General features: G+C 46.2%; 1 protein-coding gene across 1 annotated transcript in view; it reads left to right on the forward strand.

Moving 5' to 3' along the window:
• Positions 1-26,131, forward strand: part of LOC311231931 (uncharacterized protein) — a gene marked incomplete at its 3' end in the record, with an annotated part of 185,622 nt that overhangs the window by 147,362 nt on the left and 12,129 nt on the right. The window contains exon 15 of the mRNA XM_084318565.1: positions 13,212-13,279. Coding sequence (XP_084174691.1) covers positions 13,212-13,279 — 68 coding nt within the window. The remainder of the gene's footprint in view (positions 1-13,211; positions 13,280-26,131) is intronic.

The following is a 26,131-nucleotide window of genomic DNA, read 5'->3' on the forward strand; positions in this document are numbered from 1 at the left end:
CGTCAAAACTTTTTCTAACAGAATGTGAGTGACAAAGCCTGAACAGGATATCACAGGTTCACCCTTCTCATTGGTTGAAAATGGCCTTCATGTTTGTACATCGCCATCTGTTGCTTTGGCATTGTACTACATGTATATTACATCAGTGTTAAACCACTGTGAGCGGCCTGGAGTGGATTGGAGCGGAGGAGAACTCGCGCTCCGGACGTCGCGCCGACTCATTTTAAAACCCACTCCTCACTCACGTCAAAACCGCCCGCTCCGCTTCCCGCGCCGCTCACGCTCCGATCCGCTCACATGCACTGACACACACACACTCTAAATACACACTGTACTTAAGGGACACGCACACACACTCTAAATACACACTGTACTTAAGGGACATGCACACACACTCTAAATACACACTGTACTTAACACATTGTGCGCCAAGAACGGCGTAAAACGTTATTGCCCGCCATGCGTTGAACACCAACAATGGCGTATCATGTGTTTGGGATCAATATTTCATTTTTTCGCCATGGCATTCATAATTCATCCAGCCTCCCTCCGGATCGCAGCCGGACCCTTTTCTGATATTGCAACGCCTCAATACCGCCGCCTGGTGGATGGTCGGGCGAGTTACACTCACGCCAAACCGGAAGTGGCGATCGGTGCATCGAGGAAATTCCTCCGCCAGAGATATATTGTGGCGTGGATTAATATACACACTCGAGTGCAATTGGATCGCTTTCGAAACGCAATAATCTATATGATTTCGGCGTTTACTGCGTCATACAAACCGGAAATGGATCTAGCAGATCGACGTCAAATAATTGGGATATTTTTCCTCCAGTCTCATCTGCGAACGGTAAGAGGAAACTAACGTTACTTTCAGCTTGATTGTCCATTTCTTTGTTTGCAATCAGTCTGATCAATATATCAACCCATACTAAATAAAGCCGTTACTGACGATCAAGGAATTATAAACGACCCCCCCCCCCCTTTCCTTCACACATGATGAAGCATAATGTATACCGATCATATACATTTGAATTTTTTAATATAGCGTGTATAGGAAAGAAACGCCAATCGATAATATATCATATGCTTCAGGGCCTATAACTAGCGTTTTTGGAATTACAGCAGAAAAGCTTAAAAACATACTTATATTCTCGACGGTATTAACACAACAATGTATGAATGAAAAAATATAACGTTCCCACATCCGGAACGATAGATACCCGATATTGAATGGGCCATAGTAATGCAGATATAGCTATAATATTTAAAAAGTTATAGCCCTGCAAAGAAGGTAAACATCTCCATAGGCTTACAGCGGTGGCAGAGAGGGCATAATGATGGGCACAATGCATGGCGCCCAATGTGTTAAGGGACACGCACACACACACTCTAAATACACACTGTACTTAAGGGACACGCACACACACACACTCTAAATACACACTGTACTTAAAGGACACGCACACACTCTAAATACACACTGTACTTAAAGGACATCCACACACTCTAAATACACACTGTACTTAAAGGACACGCACACACTCTAAATACACACTGTACTTAAGGGACACGCACTCCCACACACTCTAAATACACACTGTACTTAAGGGCCACACACACTCTAAATACACACTGTACTTAAGGGACACACACTCTAAATACACACTGTACTTAAGGAACACACACACTCTAAATACACACTGTACTTAAGGGACACACACACTCTAAATACACACTGTACTTAAGGGACACACACACTCTAAATACACACTGTTCTTAAGGGACACACTCACACTCTAAATACACACTCTTCTTAAGGGACACACACACACTCTAAATACACACTGTACTTAAGGGACATGCACACACACTCTAAATACACACTGTACTTAAGGGACACACACACACTCTAAATACACATTGTACTTAAGGGACTCACACACACTCACTCTAAATACACACTGTACTTAAGAGACACGCACACACACTCTAAATACACACTGTACTTAAGAGACACGCACACACATACTCTAAATACACACTGTACTTAAGAGACACACACACACACACACACTCTAAATACACACTGTACTTAAGGGACACACACACACACACACACACACACACTCTAAATACGCACTAAGAGACACACACACTCTAAATACGCACTAAGGGACACACACACGCACACACTCTAAATACACACTAAGGGACACACACACACACACTCTAAATACGCACTAAGGGACACACACTCTAAATACACACTAAGGGACACACACACTCTAAATACACACTGTTCTTAAGGGACACACTCACACTCTAAATACACACTCTTCTTAAGGGACACACACACACTCTAAATACACACTGTACTTAAGGGACATGCACACACACTCTAAATACACACTGTACTTAAGGGACACACACACACTCTAAATACACATTGTACTTAAGGGACACACACACTCACTCTAAATACACACTGTACTTAAGAGACACGCACACACACTCTAAATACACACTGTACTTAAGAGACACGCACACACATACTCTAAATACACACTGTACCTAAGGGACACACACACACACTCTAAATACACACTGTACTTAAGAGACACACACACACACTCTAAATACACACTGTACTTAAGGGACACACACACACACACTCTAAATACGCACTAAGAGACACACACACTCTAAATACGCACTAAGGGACACACACACACACACACACTCTAAATACACACTAAGGGACACACACACACACACTCTAAATACGCACTAAGGGACACACACACTCTAAATACACACTAAGGGACACACACACTCTAAATACACACTAAGAGACACACACACACACACACTCTAAATACACACTAAGAGACACACACACACTCTAAATCAATCAATCAATCAATCAACTGTATTTATATAGCACATTTAGACATGACACTTGTCAACCAAAGTGCTTCACATAGCTAAGAACAAAGAAAAGAATAGAATAAACAGAAAATAAAAACAACCAACGGATAGACAAGGAAACAAAACAACACGTCAACAAGCAAGGCAAGAGTCAGAGTGAGTCAGGGAAGGCCAGGCGGTATAGATGGGTTTTGAGTTTAGATTTAAAAGACTCGATAGAGGGGGCAGATCTAATGGACATGGGGGGGACATGACCCACTAAGAGACACACACACACACTAAGGGACACATAAATCCTCGTCTACGCTCTGCTGCCGCGGTTCCGTTTGAAACATCAACTATTCCACCGATAGACTTCCTCCCTGTGTGATCAATCAATGCAGACTAATTACATTGACATTTATTTCCTTGTTCCTTTCAGTTAGTACGTTTGAGAAAGTGGCAGCAAGGTCCCAGATGAATATCCTTCTTATAAGCGACTACCCGGGAACAATGTAGTTGAAGTCATAACCTCTGCTGTATTTGAGAGATGTCTACGGTATATCTATTAATGTCATGAGCATTATCCGTGTACACTAGCAGTGAAATGCTCAAGCAGAAAGCTCTCAACTTGCCAGTACGCAATGCATCGCTTGACTTCTGACTAAGTGACATTACCCCAAGTTATAAAAGCAAAAGGAAAATTGCCTATTAAATCTCTATTAAGTCACAGGTTAACGCCAGCAATGCTCTGGATCCGAGAAAAAACAAGAAAAACAGCTGAGTGACGTGGGACAGAAAATTGAAATGGCGGGGCGCCCTCGTGGCGCATACCATAGTGCCTCGCGCACCTACGCGGCCGACCCGGGTTCGATCCCAGCTCCCGTCGTTATTTGTCGCATGTCTTCCCCACCTCTCCTCCCGTTCGCCCTCTCCTCTGTCGGTCCTGCGTGACCAATAAAGCTGTAAAAATGCAAAAAAATCATTAAAAAAAATCTTAAATGGCCATGTCTGCTGATAATGGAAAATATAGGAAGGGAGCAATGAAGGAAATGATCCACACAGTGAAATACACCAGTATGAAGCATACTGAAACATGCTAACATAATGAAACATACTGAAACATGCTGAAACATGCTAACATAATGAAACATACTGAAACATGCTGAAACATGCTAAAATAATGAAACATACTGAAACATGCTGAAACATGCTAACATAATGAAACATACTGAAACATGCTAACATAATGAAACATACTGAAACATGCTGAAACATGCTAACATACTGAAACATGCTGAAACATGCTAACATAATGAAGCATACTGAAACATGTTAACATAATGAAACATACTGAAACATGCTGAAACATGCTAACATAATGAAACATACTGAAACATGCTGAAACATGCTAACATAATGAAACATACTGAAATGTGCTGAAACATGCTAACATACTGAAACATACTGAAACATACAGAAACATGCAAACATACTGAAACATGCTGAAACATGCTAACATACTGAAACATGCTAACATACTGAAACATGCTAACATACTGAAACATACTGAAACATACAGAAACATGCAAACATACTGAAACATGCTGAAACATGCTAACATACTGAAACATACTAACATACTGAAACATGCTAACATACTAAAACATGCTGAAACATACTGAAACATGCTAACATGCTGAAACATGCTAACATGCTGAAACATGCTAACATACTGAAACATACTGAAACATACAGAAACATGCAAACATACTGAAACATGCTGAAACATGCTAACATACTGAAACATGCTAACATACTGAAACATGCTAACATACTAAAACATGCTGAAACATACTGAAACATGCTAACATACTGAAACATACAGAAACATGCTAACATACTGAAACATGCTAACATGCTGAAACATACTAAAACATGCTAACATACTGAAACATGCTGAAACATACAGAAACATGCTAACATACTTAAACATGCTGAAACATACAGAAACATGCTAACATACAGAAACATGCTAACATACTAAAACATGCTAACATGCTGAAACATGCTAACATACAGAAACATGCTAACATACTAAAACATGCTGAAACATACTGAAACATACTGAAACATGCTAACATACTCAAACATGCTGAAACATACTGAAACATACTGAAACATGCTAACATACTAAAACATGCTGAAACATACTGAAACATGCTGAAACATGCTAACATACTGAAACATGCTAACATACTGAAACATACTGAAACATACTAACATACTGAAACATAATGAAACATGCTAACATACTGAAACATGCTAACATACTGAAACATACTAAAACATGCTAACATACTGAAACATACTGAAACATGCTGAAACATACTGAAACATGCTAACATACTGAAACATGCTGAAACATGCTAACATACTGAAACATACTGAAACATGCTAACATACTGAAACATGCTAACATACTGAAACATACTAAAACATGCTAACATACTGAAACATACTGAAACATGCTGAAACATACTGAAACATGCTAACATACTGAAACATGCTGAAACATGCTAACATACTGAAACATGCTAACATACTGAAACATGCTGAAACATGCTAACATACTAAAACATGATAACATACTGAAACATACTGAAACATACTGAAACATGCTAACATACTGAAACATACAGAAACATGCTAACATACTGAAACATGCTAACATACTGAAACATGCTGAAACATGCTGAAACATGCTAACATACTGAAACATGCTAACATACTGAAACATACTGAAACATGCTAACATACTGAAACATGCTAACATACTGAAACATGCTAACATACTGAAACATACAGAAACATGCTGAAACATGCTAACATACTGAAACATGCTAACATACTGAAACATGCTAACATACTGAAACATGCTAACATACTGAAACATGCGGAAACATACTGAAACATGCTAACATACTGAAACATGCTAACATACTGAAACATGCTAACATACTGAAACATGCTAACATACTGAAACATGCTAACATACTGAAACATGCTGAAACATGCTAACATGCTGAAACATGCTAACATACTGAAACATGCTAACATACTGAAACATGCTAACATACTGAAACATGCTAACATACTGAAACATGCGGAAACATGCTAACATGCTGAAACATGCTAACATACTGAAACATGCTAACATACTGAAACATACGGAAACATGCTGAAACATGCTAACATACTGAAACATGCTAACATACTGAAACATGCTGAAACATACTGAAACATACAGAAACATGCTAACATATTGAAACATGCTAACATACTGAAACATGCTGAAACATGCTGAAACATGCTAACATACTGAAACATACTGAAACATGCTAACATACTGAAACATGCTGAAACATGCTGAAACATGCTAACATACTGAAACATGCTGAAACATGCTAACATACTGAAACATGCTGAAACATGCTGAAACATGCTAACATACTGAAACATGCTAACATACTGAAACATGCTAACATACTGAAACATACTGAAACATACAGAAACATGCAAACATACTGAAACATGCTGAAACATGCTAACATACTGAAACATACTAACATACTGAAACATGCTAACATACTAAAACATGCTGAAACATACTGAAACATGCTAACATGCTGAAACATGCTAACATGCTGAAACATGCTAACATACTGAAACATACTGAAACATACAGAAACATGCAAACATACTGAAACATGCTGAAACATGCTAACATACTGAAACATGCTAACATACTGAAACATGCTAACATACTAAAACATGCTGAAACATACTGAAACATGCTAACATACTGAAACATACAGAAACATGCTAACATACTGAAACATGCTAACATGCTGAAACACTAAAACATGCTAACATACTGAAACATGCTGAAACATACAGAAACATGCTAACATACAGAAACATGCTAACATACTAAAACATGCTAACATGCTGAAACATGCTAACATACAGAAACATGCTAACATACTAAAACATGCTGAAACATACTGAAACATACTGAAACATGCTAACATACTAACACATGCTGAAACATACTGAAACATGCTAACATACTAAAACATGCTGAAACATACTGAAACATGCTGAAACATGCTAACATACTGAAACATGCTAACATACTGAAACATACTGAAACATACTAACATACTGAAACATACTGAAACATGCTAACATACTGAAACATGCTAACATACTGAAACATGCTGAAACATGCTGAAACATGCTAACATACTGAAACATGCTGAAACATGCTAACATACTGAAACATGCTGAAACATGCTGAAACATGCTAACATACTGAAACATACTGAAACATGCTGAAACATACTGAAACATGCTAACATACTGAAACATGCTGAAACATGCTAACATACTGAAACATGCTAACATACTGAAACATACTAAAACATGCTAACATACTGAAACATACTGAAACATGCTGAAACATACTGAAACATGCTAACATACTGAAACATGCTGAAACATGCTAACATACTGAAACATGCTAACATACTGAAACATGCTGAAACATGCTAACATACTAAAACATGCTAACATACTGAAACATACTGAAACATGCTAACATACTGAAACATACAGAAACATGCTAACATACTGAAACATGCTAACATACTGAAACATGCTGAAACATACTGAAACATGCTAACATACTGAAACATGCTAACATACTGAAACATACTGAAACATGCTAACATACTGAAACATGCTAACATACTGAAACATACAGAAACATGCTGAAACATAATAACATACTGAAACATGCTAACATACTGAAACATGCTAACATACTGAAACATGCTAACATACTGAAACATGCGGAAACATACTGAAACATGCTAACATACTGAAACATGCTAACATGCTAACATACTGAAACATGCTAACATACTGAAACATGCTGAAACATGCTAACATGCTGAAACATGCTAACATACTGAAACATGCTAACATACTGAAACATGCTAACATACTGAAACATGCTAACATACTGAAACATGCGGAAACATGCTAACATGCTGAAACATGCTAACATACTGAAACATGCTAACATACTGAAACATGCGGAAACATGCTGAAACATGCTAACATACTGAAACATGCTAACATACTGAAACATGCTGAAACATACTGAAACATACAGAAACATGCTAACATATTGAAACATGCTAACATACTGAAACATGCTGAAACATGCTGAAACATGCTAACATACTGAAACATACTGAAACATGCTAACATACTGAAACATGCTGAAACATGCTGAAACATGCTAACATACTGAAACATGCTGAAACATGCTAACATACTGAAACATGCTGAAACATGCTGAAACATGCTAACATACTGAAACATGCTGAAATATGCTAACATACTGAAACATGCTAACATACTGAAACATGCTGAAACATACTAAAACATACAGAAACATGGTGAAACATGGTGAAACATGCTAACATACTGAAACATGCTGAAACATGCTAACATACTGAAACATGCTAACATACGGAAACATACTGAAACATACAGAAACATGCTAACATACTGAAACATGCTAACATACTGAAACATGCTGAAACATACTGAAACATGCTAACATACTGAAACATACTGAAACATGCTAACATACTGAAACATACAGAAACATGCTAACATACTGAAACATGCTGAAACATACTGAAACATGCTAACATACTGAAACATGCTAACATACTGAAACATACTGAAACATGCTGAAACATGCTAACATACTGAAACATACTGAAACATACTGAAACATGCTAACATACTGAAACATACAGAACATGCAGAAACATACAGAAACATGCTGAAACATGCTAACATACTGAAACATGCTAACCTACTGAAACATGCTAACATACTGAAATATGCTAACATACTGAAACATGCGGAAACATACTGAAACATGCTGAAACATGCTAACATGCTGAAACATGCTAACATACTGAAACATGCTAACATACTGAAACATGCTGAAACATGCTAACATGCTGAAACATGCTAACATACTGAAACATGCTAACATACTGAAATATGCTAACATACTGAAACATGCAGAAACATACTGAAACATGCTAACATAATGAAACATGCTGAAACATGCTAACATACTGAACCATACTGAAACATGCTAACATACTGAAACATGCTAACATACTGAAATATGCTAACATACTGAAACATACTGAAACATGCTGAAACATGCTAACATACTGAAACATGCTGAAACATACTAAAACATACAGAAACATGGTGAAACATACTAAAACATGCTAACATACTGAAACATGCTGAAATATGCTAACATACTGAAACATGCTAACATACTGAAACATGCTGAAACATGCTGAAACATGCTAACATACTGAAACATGCTAACATACTGAAACATACTGAAACATGCTAACATACTGAAACATGCTAACATACTGAAACATGCTGAAATATGCTAACATACTGAAACATGCTAACATACTGAAACATGCTGAAATATGCTAACATACTGAAACATGCTAACATACTGAAACATGCTGAAACATGCTAACATGCTGAAACATGCTAACATACTGAAACATGCTAACATACTGAAACATGCTGAAACATGCTAACATGCTGAAACATGCTAACATACAGAAACATGCTAACATACTGAAACATGCTGAAACATACAGAAACATACTAAAATATGCTGAAACATGCTGAAACATACTGAAACATACTGAAACATACTGAAACATGCTAACATACTGAAACATACTGAAACATGCTGAAACATGCTGAAACATACTGAAACATACTGAAACATGCTAACATACTGAAACATACAGAAACATGCTGAAACATGCTAACATACTGAAACATGCTGAAACATGCTAACATGCTGAAACATGCTAACATACTGAAACATACTGAAACATGCTGAAACATGCTGAAACATACTGAAACATACTGAAACATGCTGAAACATGCTGAAACATGCTGAAACATACTGAAACATACTGAAACATGCTGAAACATGCTGAAACATACTGAAACATGCTGAAACATGCTAACATACTGAAACATGCTGAAACATGCTGAAACATGCTGAAACATACTGAAACATACTGAAACATGCTGAAACATGCTGAAACATACTGAAACATGCTGAAACATGCTAACATACTGAAACATGCTGAAACATGCTAACATACTGAAACATGCTGAAACATGCTAACATGCTAACATACTGAAACATGCTAACATACTGAAACATACTGAAACATGCTAACCTGCTAACATACTGAAACATACTGAAACATACTGAAACATACTGAAACATGCTGAAACATACTGAAACATGCTGAAACATGCTGAAACATGCTAACATACTGAAACATGCTGAAACATACTGAAACATGCTGACATACTGAAACATGCTGAAACATACAGAAACATGCTAACATACTGAAACATGCTAACATACTGAAACATGCTGAAACATACTGAAACATACTGAAACATGCTGAAACATGCTAACATACTGAAACATGCTGAAACATACTGAAACATGCTAACATACTGAAACATACTGAAACATGCTAACATATTGAAACATGCTAACATACTAAAACATGCTGAAACATGCTGAAACATGCTGAAACATACTGAAATATGCTGAAACATGCTAACATACTGAAACATGCTGAAACATGCTGAAACATGCTAACATACTGAAAAATGCTGAAACATACTGAAACATGCTAACATACTGAAACATACTAACATACTGAACCATGCTAACATGCTAACATACTGAAACATGCTAACATGCTAACATACTGAAACATACTGAAACATACTGAAACATACTAACATGCTAACATACTGAAATATGCTGAAACATACTAACATACTGAAACATGCTAACATGCTAACATACTGAAACATGCTAACATGCTAACATACTGAAACATACTGAAACATACTAACATGCTAACATGCTAACATACTGAAACATACTGAAACATACTAACATGCTAACATACTGAAATATGCTGAAACATACTAACATATTGAAACATGCTAACATGCTAACATACTGAAATATGCTGAAACATACTAACATACTGAAACATGCTAACATGCTAACATACTGAAACATACTGAAACATACTAACATGCTAACATACTGAAATATGCTGAAACATACTAACATACTGAAACATGCTAACATGCTAACATACTGAAATATGCTGAAACATACTAACATACTGAAACATGCTAACATGCTAACATACTGAAACATGCTGAAACATACTGAAACATACTGAAACATACTAACATACAGAAACATACTGAACATACTGAAACATGCTAACATACTGAAACTTACTGAAACATGCTAACATACTGAAACATACTGAAACATGTTGAAACATGCTGAAACATACTGAAACATGCTGAAACATGCTGAAACATGCTAACATGCTGAAACATACTAAAACATACTAACATACTGAAACATACTGAAACATGCTAACATGCTGAAACATGCTGAAACATACTGAAACATGCTAACATACTGAAACATACTGAAACATGCTGAAACATACTGAAACATACTAACATACTGAAACATACTGAAACATACTGAAACATACTGAAACATGCTAACATGCTAACATACTGAAACATGCTGAAACATGCTGAAACGTGCTAACATACTGAAACATGCTGAAACATACTGAAACATGCTAACATGCTAACAAACTGAAACATACTGAAACATACTGAAACATGCTAACATACTGAAACATACTGAAACATGCTAACATGCTAACATACTGAAACATGCTGAAACATACTGAAACATACTGAAACATGCTAACATGCTAACATACTGAAACATACTGAAACATGTTGAAATATGCTAACATACTGAAACATGCTGAAACATGCTAACATACTGAAACATACTGAAACATACTGAAACATGCTAACATACTGAAACATACTGAAACATGCTAACATGCTAACATACTGAAACATGCTGAAACATACTGAAACATGCTGAAACATGCTAACATACTGAAACATACTGAAACATGCTAACATACTGAAACATACTGAAACATGCTAACATGCTAACATACTGAAACATGCTGAAACATACTGAAACATACTGAAACATGCTAACATACTGAAACATGCTGAAACATACTGAAACATGCTAACATGCTAACATACTGAAACATGCTGAAACATACTGAAACATACTGAAACATGCTAACATACTTAAACATGCTGAAACATACTGAAACATACTGAAACATACTGAAACATGCTGAAACATACTGAAACATGCTGAAACATACTGAAACATACTGAAACATACTGAAACATGCAGAAACATACTGAAACATGCAGAAACATACTGGCACATACTGTCTCTCCTCATTCCCCCACGGGGACAACTAAATCCTATTTTATTTCATTATAATCTCCTTCTGTAGCTGTTACTCTATTTCCATGTAATTCCCTCCCAATCTCCTCTCTCTCTCCCTCTCTCTGTCTATCTGTCCCTCTCTCTCCCTCTCTCTCTCTGTCTATCTGTCCCTCTCTCTCTCCCTCTCTCTCTGTCTATCTGTCCCTCTCTCTCTCTCTCCTTCTCTGTCTCTCTCTCTCTCCCTCTCTCTCTGTCTATCTGTCCCTCTCTCTCCCTCTCTCTCTGTCTATCTGTCCCTCTCTCTCTCCCTCTCTCTCTGTCTATCTGTCCCTCTCTCTCTCTCCTTCTCTGTCTCTCTCTCTCCCTCTCTCTCTCTGTCTATCTGTCCCTCTATCTCTCTCCCCCTCTATCTCCCTCCCTCTCTCTCTCTCCCTCTCTCTCTGTCTATCTGTCCCTCTCTCTCTTCCTCTCTCTCCCTCTCTCTCTCCCTCTCTCTCTCCCTCTCTCTCCCTCTCGCTCTCCCTCTCTCTCCCTCTCCCTCTCACTCTCCCTCTCTCTCTCCCTCCCTCTCCATCCCTATTTCTCTCTCTCTCCCTCACTCTCTCTCTCCCTCTTCATTTCTCTCTCTCTCTCCCTCTTCATTTCTCTCTCCCTCTCTCTCCCTCTCTCTCTCTCTCTCTCTCTCTCTCTCTCTCTCTCTCTCTCTCTTCTCTCTCTCTCTCTCTCTCTCTCTCTCTCTCTCTCTCTCTCTCAGGCTCCTCAAGTTGTGCGGTTCATGAACAGCGGTCATTTGAGCGTAAAGCAGAGGAGGATGATGGTAAAGTGAGTGTCATTCCCTCTGGAACGTCTGTGAGATTATGTTGCCTGTGTTTCTTCCCAACAAGAGAGAGAGAGAGAGAGAGAGAGAGAGAGAGACAGTCGTCTGCAGCTTTTTTTTTGTTTTGTTTTTGTCTTTTTTTGTGGCATTCAGCTGATCAGATGACATCCTCTGCTGCCCCCGGAGGATGAGCATGTCATTGCGGTCTCTCTGAGGAGCGTGTTGCCATGGAGACAGGCAGAGCTACAGACGTAATATGGAAGAGTCTGTTGCTGTCTTGCCCTCTGCCCCCCCCCCCCTGTCCTCTCCCCACACTGAGACACCAGCCCCCCCCCTGTCCTCTCCCCACACTGAGACACCAGCCCCCCCCCTGTCCTCTCCCCACACTGAGACACCAGCCCCCCCCCCCCTGTCCCCTCCCCACACTGAGACACCAGCCCCCGCCCCCCCTGTCCTCTCACCACACTGAGACACCAGCCCCCCCCCCCCTGTCCTCTCCCCACACTGAGACACCAGCCCCCCCCCCCCTGTCCTCTCCCCACACTGAGACACCCAGCCCCCCCCCCCCTGTCCTCTCCCCACACTGAGACACCAGCCCCCCCCCCCTGTCCTCTCCCCACACTGAGACACCAGCCCCCCCCCCCCCCCCTGTCCTCTCCCCACACTGAGACACCAGCCCCCGCCCCCCCTGTCCCCCTCCCCACACTGAGACACCAGCCCCCCCCCCCCCCCTGTCCCCTCCCCACACTGAGACACAGCCCCCCCCCTGTCCTCTCCCCACACTGAGACACCAGACCCCCCCCCCCCTGTCCTCTCCCCACACTGAGACACCAGCCCCCCCCCCCCCTGTCCTCTCACCACACTGAGACACCAGACCCCCCCCCCTGTCCTCTCCCCACACTGAGACACCAGCCCCCCCCCCCCCTGTCCTCTCCCCACACTGAGACACCAGCCCCCCCCCCCTGTCCTCTCCCCACACTGAGACACCAGGCCACGCCCCCCCTGTCCTCTCCCCACACTGAGACACCAGCCCCCCCCCCCCTGTCCTCTCACCACACTGAGACACCAGCCCCCCCCCCCCTGTCCTCTCCCCACACTGAGACACCAGGCCCCCCCCCCCCTGTCCCTCCCCACACTGAGACACCAGCCCCCCCCCCTGTCCTCTCCCCACACTGAGACACCAGACCCCCCCCCCCTGTCCTCTCCCCACACTGAGACACCAGCCCCCCCCCCCCTGTCCTCTCCCCACACTGAGACACCAGACCCCCCCCCCCTGTCCTCTCCCCACACTGAGACACCAGCCCCCCCCCCCCTGTCCTCTCACCACACTGAGACACCAGACCCCCCCCTGTCCTCTCCCCACACTGAGACACCAGCCCCCCCCCCCCCTGTCCTCTCCCCACACTGAGACACCAGCCCCCCCCCCTGTCCCCTCCCCACACTGAGACACCAGCCCCCCCCCCCTGTCCTCTCCCCACACTGAGACACCAGCCCCCCCCCCCCCCCCCTGTCCCCTCCCCACACTGAGACACCAGCCCCCCCCCCCCCCTGTCCTCTCCCCACACTGAGACACCAGCCCCCCCCCCCTGTCCCCTCCCCACACTGAGACACCAGCCCCCCCCCCCTGTCCCCTCCCCACACTGAGACACCAGCCCCCCCCCCTGTCCTCTCCCCACACTGAGACACCAGCCCCCCCCCCCCCTGTCCTCTCCCCACACTGAGACACCAGCCCCCCCCCCCCCCTGTCCCCTCCCCACACTGAGACACCAGCCCCCCCCCCCTGTCCTCTCCCCACACTGAGACACCAGCCCCCCCCCCCCCCCTGTCCTCTCCCCACACTGAGACACCAGCCCCCCCCCCCCCCTGTCCTCTCCCCACACTGAGACACCAGCCCCCCCCCCCCCCCCCCCTGTCCTCTCCCCACACTGAGACACCAGCCCCCCCCCCCTGTCCTCTCCCCACACTGAGACACCAGCCCCCCCCCCCCCCCCCCTGTCCTCTCCCCACACTGAGACACCAGCCCCCCCCCTGTCCTCTCCCCACACTGAGACACCAGACCCCCCCCCTGTCCTCTCCCCACACTGAGACACCAGCCCCCCCCCCTGTCCCCTCCCCACACTGAGACACCAGCCCCCCCCCCTGTCCTCTCCCCACACTGAGACACCAGCCCCCCCCCCCTGTCCCCACCCCACACTGAGACACCAGCCCCCCCCCCCCCCCTGTCCTCTCACCACACTGAGACACCAGACCCCCCCCCTGTCCTCTCCCCACACTGAGACACCAGCCCCCCCCCCCCCCCCCCTGTCCTCTCCCCACACTGAGACACCAGCCCCCCCCCCCCCTGTCCTCTCCCCACACTGAGACACCAGGCCACGCCCCCCCTGTCCTCTCCCCACACTGAGACACCAGCCCCCCCCCCTTGTCCTCTCCCCACACTGAGACACCAGGCCACGCCCCCCCTGTCCCCTCCCCACACTGAGACACCAGCCCCCCCCCCCCTGTCCTCTCCCCACACTGAGACACCAGCCCCCCCCCCCCCTGTCCCCTCCCCACACTGAGACACCAGCCCCCCCCCCCCCCTGTCCCCTCCCCACACTGAGACACCAGCCCCCCCCCCCCCCCCCTGTCCTCTCCCCACACTGAGACACCAGCCCCCCCCCCCCTGTCCTCTCCCCACACTGAGACACCAGCCCCCCCCCCTGTCCTCTCCCCACACTGAGACACCAGACCCCCCCCCCCCTGTCCTCTCCCCACACTGAGACACCAGCCCCCCCCCCCCCCCTGTCCTCTCCCCACACTGAGACACCAGACCCCCCCCCCCCCTGTCCTCTCCCCACACTGAGACACCAGCCCCCCCCCCCCCCCTGTCCCCTCCCCACACTGAGACACCAGCCCCCCCCCCCCCCTGTCCTCTCCCCACACTGAGACACCAGCCCCCCCCCTGTCCTCTCACCACACTGAGACACCAGCCCCCCCCCCCCCCCCCCTGTCCTCTCCCCACACTGAGACACCAGACCCCCCCCCTGTCCTCTCCCCACACTGAGACACCAGCCCCCCCCCCCCTGTCCTCTCCCCACACTGAGACACCAGCCCCCCCCCCTGTCCTCTCCCCACACTGAGACACCAGCCCCCCCCCCCTGTCCTCTCCCCACACTGAGACACCAGCCCCCCCCCCCCCCTGTCCTCTCCCCACACTGAGACACCAGCCCCCCCCCCCCCCCCCCCCTGTCCTCTCCCCACACTGAGGCTACGTTTAGACGGAGAGAGTCTGAACAGAAACCGCAAAAGTCGTCTTACGGTTTCACTTTTAATTTTGCGTTTAGACGAGCGTTTTGGGATGGAATTCTCCGTGCAGGCGAGGCTGTAACGACTCCAGACGACTGAGCCCCGCTGTCACACGATTGGCGCATATGTCACATGACGTGCTGTGAAGCCCCGCCCTACTCTGCCTCTAATTCGCAGACTGTGGGTGGGGAATGTGATTGGACCAAAGCAGAGTCACTCACAGACAGTGGGTCCAGTCACGCTGCGGGACAGATTCTTGTGTATTTAAAAGTACTGCCAATGTAGCCTTCAGGTGATCGCCATGGATAGAATCAGACATGCTTTGTTTACGCTTCTAGGCTACTGGCGCATGCCTGTGATGTAAGCAGTACACACGACGAGAGCCTTGACAACCCTTTCGTCATCGTTTTATGCGGTTTGACAGTTTAGATGAGAGCGCAAAGGTTTATCGTTTCTAGGAATTCCACCCTGGAAGGTAGTCTCACTTTTTTGCGGTTTCACCCCGTAAAACCGCCGTTTCCGTATAAACGAAAGGCACATCCGAAAAAATATTTTTGCGGATTCACCTGCTAGCGTTTCCGTCTAAACGGGGCCTGAGACACCACACTGAGACACCAGGCCCCCCCCCCCCTGTCCTCTCCCCACACTGAGACACCAGGCCCCGCGCCCCCTGTCCTCTCACCACACTGAGACACCAGGCCCCGCCCCCCTGTCCTCTCCCCACACTGAGACACCAGGCCACGCCCCCCCTGTCCTCTCCCCACACTGAGACACCAGGCCCCGCCCCCCCTGTCCTCTCACCACACTGAGACACCAGGCCCCGCCCCCCCTGTCCAGAAATGGCTTCTCTCATAGACCCCTTGCATGTGTCATTGTTTCTCTGCCCAAATAAGGGCAGGTGGTTCCCTCCGTCTCCCACAGCACAGGAACATGATGAGTCATTAGATCAGCTGTGTCTGTGACTCACGCAGGCTCTTTACCTGGAGTGAGGTCTTCTGATACAAAGTTACTGGTAAACAAGAAGGTTCACCAGAGGCAGGAACAAGTGGGAATTTGCAATAGCTGCAACCTATGCGATAGGCCACTCTCATTGCCACGCCCCCCTTTTAGCCAATTGACATGAACACACACACACACACTGTTAACAGAATTCGGCTATAGGGCGACAATAATGTGGTCAAGAGGCATGGTTTCTATCTTGAGCCTGAACTGGTGTGGTTTCTTTTATTCACATGGAAAGAGCAGTAACACAGGTCTTCTCTCATTGAGAGACATGGGGGAGAGAAAGAAGTGGGAGGAGACATCTACTTTTATACTCGCCACATGGTGGTGTACCTGGGTGGCTCCGCCTAGAGCGCCCTCTAGTGGGAACAGATATATATGCAGCTAGACAGTTACTGGTGGAGACAGTTATATATGCAGGTAAACAGTTACTAGTGTAAACAGCCATATATACAGTTAGACAGTTACTAACAATCCTACACAGAACCTCTGACTTAAACACACACCTTAACCCTTTCACTACCACACTACAGAAGTTTGACCGTCTGTAGTGTGGCAGTGAAAGGTTAACCTTCCGTAGTGTGGTTGTGAAAGGGTTAACCTTCTGTAGTGTGGTAGTGAAAGGTTAACCTTCTGTAGTGTGGTTGTGAAAGGGTTAACCCGTTGTAGTGTGGTAGTGAAAGGTTAACCTTCTGTAGTGTGGTAGTGAAAGGTTAACCTTCCGTAGTGTGGTAGTGAAAGGGTTAACCTTCCATAGTGTGGTAGTGAAAGGGTTAACCTTCTGTAGTGTGGTAGTGAAAGGTTAACCTTCCGTAGTGTGGTAGTGAAAGGGTTAACCTTCTGTAGTGTGGTAGTGAAAGGTTAACCTTCTGTAGTGTGGTAGTGACAGGTTAACCTTCTGTAGTGTGGTAGTGAAAGGTTAACCTTCTGTAGTGTGGTAGTGAAAGGTAAACCTTCTGTAGTGTGGTAGTGAAAGGGTTAACCTTCTGTAGTGTAGTAGTGACAGGTTAACCTTCTGTAGTGTGGTAGTGACAGGTTAACCTTCTGTAGTGTGGTAGTAAAAGGTTAACCTTCTGTAGTGTGGTAGTGAAAGGTTAACCTTCTGTAGTGTGGTAGTGAAAGGTGAAAGGTTAACGTTAGGTTATGACTATAACCAAGTTCTGTTAGTTAGGGGCGATGCTTGGCATCACTACTGCACTATCTCGCGTACGTGCACGCGTACTGAATAAACCACAAATGTACCTCTAATACCAGTATTAGTCTGACCACACCCCTCATCAGCTTACCTTCATAAGCAGGTGTGTGGTCACCTGCTCTCCTCCTTCCCAAGCTTTCACCACAAGGTGAGGACAAGGGCTGCAGCGGCCGTCTGATGCCAAGCATCGCCCCTAACTAACAGAACTTGGTTATAGTCATAACCTAACGTTCTGTATCGTTAGTGGCTTAGCTTGGCATCACTACTGCACAAGGGAGGCCAAGCGGAGCCACTTGGCTGACAAATACACCCCGCTGACAGCCCCCCAAAACCATCAGAACAGGGAGGGCCGAGCCCCCCCGACCCCCCCTAATGGAGGGTAGCCCCCCTATTAGGGACGTCACGGGAGGGCGACGGACCCGACCGTGCGAAGAGGCACTCAAGCAACTCAACGCACAGGGTGAGCAGACCGTGGCTTGACCCCACGACTACACACACGCACAACCCGCATGCCACCCGGGAACGAACGGAGGAACAACCTCGTTACTGCCCCCAGAATCACGGGGTCAAGGGCAAACCCAACCCCGTGGCAAGGCCGTAGCAGCGGAGCACGAAGGAAGACCCAGACCCACCAAAAGGACTGGACTCCCTAGAATGGGGGCCCGGAGAAGTCCATGATGCCAGCATCAAGACCCCACCAGGTGGGCACGTAGTGCCCCGCCCCCCACATCGCCAGCGTATTCGGACAAAGGCCCCTCAGTTACTGCACCTGGTATTCCCAGGCGGAACCAACCAGGCCAGAACCTGCCCAGCTTCCGAGATCGGACGAGATCGGGCGTGTTCAGGTCGGTATGGCCGTAAGCTGAGCGGGCCCCGTCCCCCCAATAGTACACCGCCTGGCACACCGACCCTGCAGAACAGGCAGTCAGCATGGCCGTAAGCACACAAAAAAGGTTAACCAACGGAAGCAGGCAGCGCACCGGGGAAAAACCAGGCAACAGGCTGTTAACCCTAGCCTGGAGACTGCGGACGAGACAGGCGCCAGAGGGGACAGCTGAACACAGCCGCCCCGGCGGAAGGAGCGTAAGCTGGCGGTGTTGCATGACCAAGCCTCCATTTAACAACCCCCACCCAGAGGGGTCGAGGCAGAGAAGGCTGACACGATTGGCAGACGTCATGAACGTGCAGGGGCACCCTCAAACGGTGAACCCAGGAGTTGACACTGCTCCAACACACCAGGGAACCAACCACCTCGGTGTTACCCAATGCGGTGGTTGTTCCTATAACCCCTCAAGAAAAAACTCCAAAACACACCTGCGGGTATACACCGGCTATACCGCAGTACAAGTGTTTCAGTTTCCAAAAAGGGTTAACCCAGGCCTACGGGTCGCAAACATCACTTCGGACCGGGCCTGGCGGTACGGGAAGCACAGGGTCACCAGAGGAGGTCAAAAAAAAAAAAAAAAAAAAAAAACCCACCCCCACAGGCCCCTCTTCGCCATGCGTGAGAGAGGAGCGAAAAATAATGGAGAACCAGCCCCTAAGCACACCGTACCTGGTATTCCCCGGCGGTCTCCCAACCAAGTACTAACCAGGACCAACCTGTGTAGCGGCCGAGATCCGACGAGATCGAGCGCGTACAGAATGGCACGGCTGTAAGCCATGACGACAGTGCTGAGTAAAAACATACCCAACCAGGGTCTCCATAGCGCTTAACCCTGTGACACCCAGACCGACCTGGCATTTTTCCCCCTGAAAAAAGCCCAAGTCCCTCAGGGTACCAGAACAGCAGATCTGCATCCCCGGCGGACAACGGGTTCAACTGATCTGGACCAGCGTGACCAGAACCAGTCCCGTGCCCTAACCACGCCGACATGCCTACTCCAGGAGAAGGGCAGATATGCGTGTTGATCTTAACATGAAAAGAAGGCGCCACCCAGACGTTCGGACGAACCGCGCCTGGTGGCCCACCCCAAGGGCGTGAGACCCCACTACATATGTTCAGATCCATCCCGTCATCATCCCCCAGACATGAACGAGAATCCGTCGACAACCCACCCAGGTCATGGGATGTGGTCGTCGGAAGAGGAAAAACCCCCATCTCAGTTGCTTTATAAAAACGCTGTTTCAACCACAAGCAACCAAGGCGTGCCAGTCAATCGCCTGTTTACAGCGAGCTAGCACTATACGTGCGTCGGGACACACCCCCATCAATGAACAGGCTATTTAGACCTGTCATTGAATCCCCAAGGCGCCCAGGGGAACGACAAGAGGGGTGTGACACTCCCTAACTCCAACACTTCTGGAATAGAAAGAAGGAAGCATCAACAGTATGTATCCCAGTCTACACAGCCGGGGTAAAAAATGTTCACATTTTTACATCCCACCACCCTCCCATAGGAAAGAGACGGGGATCCCCAGAGAGACTTCCCACGCGAGCTGTACAGATTGAAAAGAATATATTGCACCTTGAGCCATGTAAAAAACTGGTTTTAGGGCCTCCGGGGAAGAGGCACTGAACCCATACACACTCAATAAACGAATTGAATCGAATATACATACAATAGAAAAGGACCCTTCTAGAGGGTCCACTCACTTTGACAATCTGAGGAGGAAGGCTCTGTACTCTGATGGAGGCTTCCTCACATGGAAGAAGGAGTCCGAACTCACAGAAGGCCTGAATAGGCGCTTGGTGAGGAGGAGCCCTGACCACCCCCCCTGAAAACAGATCCATCACATGGACCTGAACAGCACACGGAAGTCCTACCAACAGAGACGCGCACGGTGACGTACTCTATGGCGGGGGAATTCCTGCGGTGCACACGCCCAATATACCAGGCCGTGGGACCAGGAACTCCCCCCCCCCCCCCCCCCCCCCCCCCCCGTAACGTGCCGAACCGCCACGTGACGGGAACCTTGAAGGACAGGGGGTGTACCCCTGACCGACAGAACAATGGGGAGAGAAAAGGTTACCAGTTCACCCCTTTACGACCCCACACCCATGATACGACGTAACGACAAAAAGAGAATATGACACAGTCATAGTCAGCTCTATGAAGCGTTTCACAGCTCCACACAGCGCATGAGCTAACCTGCTATCTGATTTTTACTAAGGAAAAACACAGAATAGAGAGGGCTCTAAGAACCCCGGTCCAACATACACATGTGCTTCTGTGGCCAGTACAACCCAGTTGTAGGTCACATGACACACACAACCCATCATCACCTACAAAAAATGGCAAAAACACTCAACAGAGGAACGCCGTTTTTTTCACAATGAGAGAATACATCATTCTTGATTAGTATCGACCACAGGCCTTGCTAAGCACACATGACAGCAACCAAACCAATTTCCCTTTAGGAAATAAGTTTCTCCAGCAGATTTAGCACAACCTCAGCAATCAAGCTAAGAGTTACATCGTATCCCTACCACACAAAAGACACAATTAATGCACAACATGTCTGATAGGAGGTGATAAAGTCCCCAGGGAACCGGGGGGGAAAACACAATCCTCCTATTTTACCCTCAATACGGCCAGTTAAAACAGGAAAACCTGTTAATGTGTGAACTCACTGTTCATTGTCATTACAGTCTGAGAAAGAACATTCTTTTACTCACTTGTCACCAAGCATAGCTTCATAGGTTAGTTGCCTTAGTAGTGAGTACACGGTACACATAAACACCATGATGTTTCTCACACAACAACCAGATCAATACATCACGATCTGCACGGAGAAGCTAACTGCCAGTGACAAAAACAGCTCACACATAACCCGCAACGTATCCCAAACGCATTGCAACAACACACGTTTTGGGAAAAAACACCGTTATTCACAATACATTTAGCAAAGTAAAACCAGAAGACGTGTTATGAGGTCTGGCCAACCCCGTACCTACCCGGAACGCAGATCAGCGAAGTGCAGTCACAAGACACCGTAGAACACAGCCGCCCTGTGTTGTTCGATCCGGGCAGCGTCGCCGCTCCAACCAGTCGCTACAGCCCTCTTTGTTGACGCAATCCCCGTCCAGGCCCAGGGCAGGGTCGACGAACATCCCCTGTCAAGGATGACGTCGTGGTCAAGAGTGTAAAACATGTTAAAATCAAAGCACGTTCAACAGAATAGCATCAAGCTAACGGCTGCTCCAACCGTTCGGGTGCTATTGCTTCCGCTCGCGAGACGCCGATCTAACGACGCACGCGATCAGAAGCGAGCTCCCGGCGGCGCGCGAGAAGCTAAGCTACCCCGCGCCAGGCCACTGACCGGCTAACCGTAAGCTATGAACATGTAAACAATGACATAACACTCACCCAGACAGGCCGCCGTTCTGAACCTCTCCTCACTTTTTAAGAGAAAAGAGAAAACAAGACGTCAACACCGCTTCACAACGGTGACATTACCACGTCCGGCGGAATCAGCACAGTACCAACTGGCCTGTATAGCTGACTTTGAACATGAATCTGCCGCTATCGCACATTACATGCACATATCCCCTCGTGAAGGAATACTCTCATTTGGATATGAAAGATGGGGTCTTAACACGGTGACAGAGAGAATCCACTCGTCCAGAACACACAGGGATCACCAGTGTCAATGGTCGCGGCCCACTAGTTAAAACTATAATGGTCGCCAGACCAAGGCCTTCTGTCGCCTAGGCGGCTAAACAAAGGACCCTAGCCTGGGGCCGGTTTCCATAAACTTTGTCAAGTAGCCCCCATAGCACTAACAGACAAGTGGAGCCCGCCAGCAAACACTACTCACCCAACCTGGAACGCACCGCTCCTCACAACAGCGGCATGTCCGACAGTTCAGCTGTGGCCTGACAGGTTTCACCCCAACAAACACAGCAAGGAACTGCAGTTGAGAAGCATGCAGCGGCGTGCTCCCAATACGAAAACCGGTGGAGGGTTTTTAGAATGATCATCATCTTCTAGACACTCCAGTACGAAGACAATATCGCCGTATTTTCTCGAAAATAGTGAGAGAGAAAATAAAGATATGATGTCAACGTATCCTTGTTTCCCAAGCTGTTCCTAATCCAATTTCTTCCATCATGGTGTCAAGTGTGGGGATCTACCGAGGCACTTCTTCCTTGTGGTGAAAGCGAGAAGGAGGAGAGCAGGTGACCACACACCTGCTTATGAAGGTAAGCTGATGAGGGGTGTGGTCAGACTAATACTGGTATTAGAGGTACATTTGTGGTTTATTCAGTACGCGTGCACGTACGCGAGATAGTGCAGTAGTGATGCCAAGCTAAGCCACTAACGATACAGAACCTTCTGTAGTGTGGTAGTGAAAGGTTAACCGTCTGTAGTGTGGTAGTGAAAGGTTAACCTTCTGTAGTGTGGTAGTGAAAGGTTAACCTTCTGTAGTGTGGTAGTGAAAGGTTAACCTGTAGTGTGGTAGTGAAAGGTTAACCTTCTATAGTGTGGCAGTGAAAGGTTAACCTTCTGTAGTGTGGTAGTGAAAGAGTTAACCTTCTGTAGTGTGGCAGTGAACGGTTAAACTTCCGTAGTGTGGTAGTGAAAGGGTTAACCTTCTGTAGTGTGGCAGTGAAAGGTTAACCTTCCGTAGTGTGGTAGTGAAAGGTTAACCGTCTGTAGTGTGGCAGTGAAAGGTTAACCTTCTGTAGTGTGGCAGTGAAAGGTTAACCTTCCGTAGTGTGGTAGTGAAAGGTTAACCTTCCGTAGTGTGGTAGTGAAAGGTTAACCTTCTTTATTAACTGGCGTTTTCACATTCGCTGAAATGCTTGATTGTGATTGGTCAATAGCCCCTGACAGCGGTGAATAATTTTTCGATAACTGACCGCTGCCATGGGCAACGCGCAATAATCACCGGTGATTATTGCTTTTTGCAGCTGGAGAAATCAAGCCCACTAACACACACTGCATCAGTGCAATCAGACACACCTGCCGGCTGCCGGCGATAATAATAATCACTTTATTTGGGCTGACAGAGCCACAGAACAACTGCGTCTGCATTTGATCTCGTCTTGTCGATGGTGTAAAATGAATTAGGTATATTGTTAGTAAGTTAGCCATGTAATAAGCGGGATAATGTATAGCTATACTCGGTCATTGTCGCAAAATAATTGACCTTCACTGACGTTTAGAACACCTCGGCGAGGCGCCTCGGTATTCTAAACTCTGTGTCGGTCAATTATTTTGCGACAATGACCTCGTAGCTATACATTATCCCTTACGTAGTGTGGCAGTGAAAGGTTAACCTTCTGTAGTGTGGTAGTGAAAGGTTAACCTTCCGTAGTGTGGTAGTGAAAGGGACCTTTTTATTTTTTTAATGAATACTTGTGAAAATTATTAAATATTAGAGATTGTTGTGATTTTCTTTTATCACTAGCCCTATTTACTGTCTTCCAATGATGTTGTCGATTGGATGGTAGTCATTGATCAGCCTGGTGGCTGAGGGGAAAAAGCTCAGTCTGTGTCAGGCACAACCTTGTCCCAGAGGGGAGCAGGGTGAAGAGGTCATGGCCGGGGTGGGAGGGGAGGGGTTGCCCATGATCTTCCCTGCTCTCTTCAGCGCCCTGGAGTCGTGCAGGGACTTGAGGGAGGGCAGGGGACAGCCGATCACCCTCTCCGCAGAGCGAATCATCCGCTGCAGCTTGGCGAGATCCTTTGCTGCTGTGTCGGGGAACCAGGAGATGATGGAGTGGGTGAGGATGGATTCAATGATTGCCGTGTAGAATTGGGCCATCATGGTCCTCGGCAGTCTGAATTTCTTCAGCTGCCGGAGGAAGAACATCCTCTTCTAGGCCTTTTTCAGCAGGGCCATGGTGTTAAGCTCCCACTTCAGATCGCGGGAGATGCCCAGAAAGCGGCATGACTCCACGGAGGCCACCTGGGTGCCTCCCAGCATGATGGGAGGGGGCGGGGCTGCTTTCCTCTGGAAATCCACCACCATCTCCACTGTCTTTAGAGCATTGCGCTCCAGGTTGTTGCAGCTGCACCAGCTCTGCAGCCTCTTGATCTCCCTCCTGTAGGCCGACTCGTCCCCCCTGGAGACAGGCACGTGCACACATAGAGCCCAAGGGGTGCTTGAGCACCTGCCTTTTTGAGCCTCACAAAAATTTCAGGATAGAATCAAAATATTAGGTACCTCAGCGTGCCTCTCCGCAGACCTATATTTATTTTATTATATATATTATTATATATATATAATATTATATAGAAACCGCTGTGGCCCATACAGTTGAATGCTGGTATTACACTCACAGGGACACGAAGAAGTCAAGTCCGATGGGATTTGGGAATCTCAAATACAAATCGGGATTGGAATAAAAAAGGCATTTATATTAAACAATACAGAATATACAGCACTTCTTGGGGTCTGTTGGGTAAGCACTTATTCCCTCCCC

This window comes from Notolepis coatsorum (assembly GCF_963971535.1).
Source record: "Notolepis coatsorum genome assembly, chromosome: 7".
In the NCBI taxonomy this organism is placed as follows: domain Eukaryota; kingdom Metazoa; phylum Chordata; class Actinopteri; order Aulopiformes; family Paralepididae; genus Notolepis; species Notolepis coatsorum.